General features: G+C 35.5%; 1 protein-coding gene across 1 annotated transcript; it reads left to right on the top strand.

Annotated features, from left to right (window-relative positions):
- Positions 1 to 485: 485 nt before the first annotated feature.
- Positions 486 to 5,385, top strand: LOC105215348 (transmembrane protease serine 11A). The gene is made up of 6 exons (XM_011189210.3): positions 486 to 718; positions 776 to 885; positions 946 to 1,940; positions 4,555 to 4,739; positions 4,822 to 4,923; positions 4,995 to 5,385. The coding sequence occupies exons 1-6, from the start codon at positions 652 to 654 to the stop codon at positions 5,297 to 5,299; spliced, it is 1,764 nt and encodes a 587-aa protein (XP_011187512.2). The 5' UTR covers positions 486 to 651; the 3' UTR covers positions 5,300 to 5,385.
- Positions 5,386 to 5,912: the final 527 nt, after the last annotated feature.

Below are 5,912 nucleotides of genomic sequence, written 5' to 3'. Positions count from 1 at the left end.
CTTGGATTATCGGTTTCTGGTTTTCACAACATTGTTTTATTGCTTGCAATACCATTATGATTTTAATTACAATCTCTCTCTCTCTCTCTTTCTCTCTCTCTCTGTCTCTCATAAAAATAATATCTAGCTCTCTTACTTAAATATAATTATAAATCATTTTAATTCAGCTTAAGAATATTATGCTTTTTAAGGCCTTATCAATAATATTCTCTCGAGATCAAGCATTTCTTAAGAAAAATCAAATTCAAAATTTTTGTAGTGATTAATATTTATACTCATATTGGAACCCAAATGTGTTGGCAAAATATTTTATTCTTAGTGAATTACTGTGAATTTGATAAGACACTATACATGTATTTATACGAGATTGTGGACTCACTGAGCGCACGTTACATTTATACAATATATAAGATTATATGAAATGGCGTTTGTGCTTATCAGCTGCCGGTTCGTTGTTTTCTTAAGCTTCAAATTCGATTTAAAGCTTTTAGTATTCTCTCAATGGCTTTGTGATTAAGTTGTATAGCTCAACAAAACTCGCAAAAATTATTGTGTTTAAAAAGTATATATATGTATATAATTATATATAGTATATCCGAAAGGCTTGTGTAAATACATTAAACAAAATTGAAGCATCTGAATATTGTTATAATGCTTATTCTTCGATGTGGGCTACTCTTAAGCATACTCTCATATCAGCTACTAGCTTTTACAGCAGGTGAATTTAGTTTACTGTAAATACGACGAATTCGATTCATTTTTCTCAATATTACAGTTGCACAAAATGCATGCACATATTCTTCTACCAAAACTGGAATTTGTAAACCATATGCTGAATGCATGGAAATACACGGGCAAATACTTTTTGTAAATGCCGCCTGTAAGGTAGTTTCTTTTTGAATTGACAGTGATATATTTACATAAACTATATACATATATTTTAAGGGAAATACTTATTGTTGCCCTGATAATCTTATAACGCCGCCGCTTTCTGATATTATAAATAAACATGAGCCAAATGAGTATACGAATTATGAAGATGTGAATGTTGATAAAATTTGGGACGTGTTTAACCCGAATCCAGAGAATACGAATCATGAAGATGTGCAAGCACCGTTCTCTGGCCCAAATGTAGAAATTTCTCAGCCTAATCCGAACTTTAATAACTTCTGGAATACGAAACCTTCCTCTGCACCAGAGGTTCAAAAAAATCCAAACATAAATTATCCAAGGTATGAAGATGAACTAATTAATCCATCGATATATTTGCCAGAGATTCCAATAGACACAGTAGAACCAAATATAAATGATCCGGAGGATGAAGAAGATGCATATTTTAATCCACCTGTAATCGATACTGGAGTTGAAGTGGAAGTTTCAGCAAACCCAGTAGAACCAAATATAAATGATCCGCAGGATGAAGAAGATGCATATTTTAACCCACCAGTAATCGATCATCCAGATATAAATGATGCGGAGGATGAAGAAGAGAGATATTTTAAAGATCCAACCACACCAAAACCAATAACTACTACTACAGAAACCATACCATATTTTGATGAGGAATTCTACAGGCGTTTAGGTTTAGCCTTCGGTAATAAATACAACAGATACCCCCACCAACCAGTTGTTACGCCAGAAAATAGTACTGAAAATAAAACAGAAATTGAAATAACTGAAGAAGTTACAACCAATAGCACAGATTTCATGAAAAACTTAAATCCATTGGGTTTGCATAAATTAAGTTCAGAGAAATGTGGTTTCGTACATTTTCAAAATGATCCATCTGTAAGTAATACGGAGGCACATTTACTAGAATTACCCTGGTTGGCTTTGTTGCGTTATACCGGCGAGGCGAAAAATATTAATTTTTCGTGTGGCGGCTCTTTAATTACCGAACGTTGGGTGTTAACGGCAGCAAGTTGTATTAAAAAATCACTGTGAGTTAAATACAATTCTATTTGTGTTTTAAAATAGAATATTTTGTTAATTTCATTTTGATTATTTTTAAACATTAATATGTTGCTTCACTGTCTAACATTTCTAGCATTTCACTTGGATTCATTTACTTTCAAATTGTGAAACTTTTGAAATTTGTTCGATTTCACTCTCCATTTTACCAATTTTAATTTGATAATTTAATAATATTTGATGCAAATTATTTGTATTTGATTTTAATTTTATTTTACATTAACTTTCTTCGTACATATTTCGTTCGTCATTTGGTTTTACGTTTTTTTTTTCCAATTTTACTTTCATATTATTCATTCATAATTATAATTTATTTACAATGAAATACTAAAATTTTGTTTGATTTTAATTATATTTTTATTAAATTTCCAAGAATTTCATATCGATTTAACTTTTCCAAACAAATATCCATACACCGAACTCCATTTATTAACAAATAGTTATATATTATTTATATTTGATAATATAATAATTTAATATTTTTCATTACATTAAACTACCAATATTTTATTTTATTTCACCTATTTGAAAGTAATTGCCTTAATTTCATCCCTATTTTCACTCTTAATTTTAAACAATTCATTCTATAGTCAGCTATACGAGTATACTTAAAACATATTTTGTGTTTGCTTAACCTCAGAACATATACGAAACTATGCTTATTCAAATCACTTGAACCATTTCACTTCTATTTCAATTTCGCAAATGAAATTAAATTAGTTAAATTTACAATCTTCTTCTCCTTGATTGGCGTAGACACCGCTTACGCGGTTATAGCCGAGTCCAAAACAGCGCGCCACGCATCTTTCCTTTTGGCAGTTTGGCACCAATTGGTTATGCCAAGTGAAGACAGGTCCTTCTCCACCTGGTCCATCCATCGGAGTGGAGGTCTCCCTCTTCCTCGTCTTCCACCAGCGGGTACTGCATCGAACACTTTCAGATCTGGAGCACTTTCGTCCATTCGAACAACATGAACTAGCCAGCGTAGCCGCTGTTTTTTTATTCGCTGGATTATATCTATGTCGTCGAATAACACATACAGCTCATCGTTCCATCGTCCGCGGAATTCGCCGTTGCCAATGTTTAAGGGACCATTAATCTTCCGCAAAACATTTCTCTCGAAAACTCCTAGTGTCGTCTCATCGGATGTTGACATCGTCCACGCTTCTGCACCGTAAAGTAGGACGGGAATGATGAGAGACTTGTAGAGTTTGGTTTTTGTTCGTCGAGAGAGGACTTTACTTTTGAATTGCCTACTTAGTCCATAGTAGCACCTGTTGGCAAGAGTGATTCTGCGTTGGATTTACTGCGTAGTTGATGCTGGCGAAATTGTCTACAACTTCAAAGTTATGACTGTCATCAGTGACGTGGGAGCCAAGACGCGAATGCGCTGACTGGTTTTTTGATGACAGGAGATATTTCGTCTTGTCCTCATTCACCACCAGACCCATACGCTTCGCTTCCTTGTCCATTCTGGAAAAAGCAGAACTAACGGCGCGGGTGTTGTTTCCAATGATATCGATATCATCGGCGTACGTCAGTAGCTGTACACTCTTATAGAAGATTGTACCTTCTCTATTTAGCTGCAGAGCTAAGAGCGTATTATTTTCTCCAGCATCAGGATAAAGAAGTCACACGATAGTGAGTCACCTTGTCTGAAACCTCGTTTGGTATCGAACGGCTTGGAGAGGTCCTTTCCGATCCTGACGGAGCTTTTGGTGTTGCTCTACGTCAACTTATACAGCCATATTGGTGTGCAGGGATGCAAAATTCAGACACAGCGGCATAGAGACAACTCCTTTGCGTGCTGTCGAAAGCAGCTTTAAAATCAAAAAAAGAGATGGTGTGTGTCGATCCTCTTTTCACGTGTCTTCTCCAAGAATTGGTCACATGGTGAATATCTGATCAGATGTAGATTTTCCAGGTCTAAAGCCGCACTGATAAGGTCCAATCAGTTTTTTAACGGTGAGTTTTAATTTTTCACGCAGTACGCTCAATAGAACCTTGCAAGCGCAGATTGTGGGGTCTTCCTTTTTGTGGATTGGGCAGAGTACAATAAGATTCCAATCGTCGGGCATGCTTTCTTCCGACCATATTACGCAAAGAAGCTGATGCATGCTCCTTATCAGTTCTTCGCCTCGGCTGGCAATCCATCGGCCCCCGCGGCTTTGTTCTTTCTTCATGGTTGGGTAATGGAACATCTGTTCCATCGTCATCGATTGGGGAATCGGGTTCGTCATCTCTTGGTGTTGTACATTCCCTGCCATTCAGCAGGTCGGAGAAGTGTTCCCTCCACAAGCTCAGTGTACTCTGGGCATTAACTACTAGATCACCTCTGGGGGTCCTACAGGAGTGTGCTCCGATCTTGAAACCTTCTGTTAGTCGCTGGATCTTTTCGTAAAATTTTCGAGCATTACTCTTGTCAAGCTTTTCATACCCACGCATTTCGGCCCCTTTTTTTGTCTCTAAATACGTTTAAGTTTACATTAATCTCTCATAATTTCGCTCCATTTTTCAATTATATATTCTTTTAAAATTATTTTACTCTTAAAAAATTTTTTGACAAATTATAATGAATCTTAGAATCGGCGTTCGTTTGGGTGAATATGAAATATCAGAGAAATCGAAAAAAGATTGCGTTCAAAGAACATGTACGGAATATAAGGATTTTAAAATAGCTAGTACGGTAAAGCATCCGCAATACAAACCAGAAAGGGATATCAAGGATATTGCTCTGATTAAGTTAAAGGAGCGTGTTAAAAAAAGTAGTAAGTGAAATTTGTAGATTTAAAAAAATATATCTATTAAAATGAAAAAAGAAATTTAAACTAATAAAATTAAACTCTGTAGAAAGTATCAAGACGATTTGTTTGCCTACAAAAGCGGAATATTTCAATGTACCCTATGATAATACGTCTCTAACAATATCGGGTTGGGGTTTAAACAAAGAAGGTATGTTCATATTAACCAATATAATTTCGTTTAAGCATTTATTACATATTACATACCTTACCACACTTTAGGTGCCACTAAAGTTATGAAAAAACATGCCCTTAACCGTAGTAAGACACAAGCTTGCCATCAAGCCAATCCAAAAGGATTGTGCTTAGCAACCATTAACGAGAAGTCTAGCACCTGCAGCGGAGATCCCGGTGGTCCAGTTTCATGGATAGTAGACGATAGTACACAATTTGTTACACAAATCGGCGTTGTGCCATTTGGCATGGATAAATGTGGTGCCACTGATGGCGTTGTTTCAAACTATTATGTTGAGAGCGTTGCCGATTCAATGGATTGGATAACGAAAGTTATTGGCGGGGATGTATGATATCGAAATACGGATTAAGCAAATATGTTGCGAGTTCATAACTATGTTATTGAAACAGTATAATAAAGTGATCGCTTAAAATATAATATATTATAAAGCTACATTTTTATGTATACCCATATTTTCGGTATATATATGGTATAAAGTCCATCGAAAGTTGGAAACCCCGGGTATTTATGGGAGCTAGCCCATTTCACCCATATTTTGCACGGAGACATATTATTCGAGGAAAATTTCTGCAAAATATCTGAGACACTATAGATAATATTTTCGATAAAAAAAAATTAGAAGCACTGAAGTCCTCATGTTTGATATATGGGTCCTTGAAAACCTATGGCCCAATATCGACGATTTTTAGAAATACAGTATTTATGCAAAGTTCTGTTCCGATATCTTCACTAGTGCTTGATTTATATATTGTAAAGTAAACAATTCAGATCGACTTCAAAGTTCTGGTATATAGGAAGTAGGTGTGATTGTGAAGCGAGTTGGCCTATTTTCACAACATATTATTGGGATGCAAGGAAAATAGTAGAAATATTCACTGAAATTGAGCGAGTAGTTTCTGATATATGGTTTTTGACCCATAAGTGAGTAGAGCAACGCCCATTAA

This window comes from Zeugodacus cucurbitae, chromosome 4 (assembly GCF_028554725.1).
Source record: "Zeugodacus cucurbitae isolate PBARC_wt_2022May chromosome 4, idZeuCucr1.2, whole genome shotgun sequence".
NCBI lineage: Eukaryota > Metazoa > Arthropoda > Insecta > Diptera > Tephritidae > Zeugodacus > Zeugodacus cucurbitae.
The sequence above is the reverse complement of the archived record's forward strand: the minus strand, read 5'-3'. Positions and strand labels throughout refer to the sequence as shown.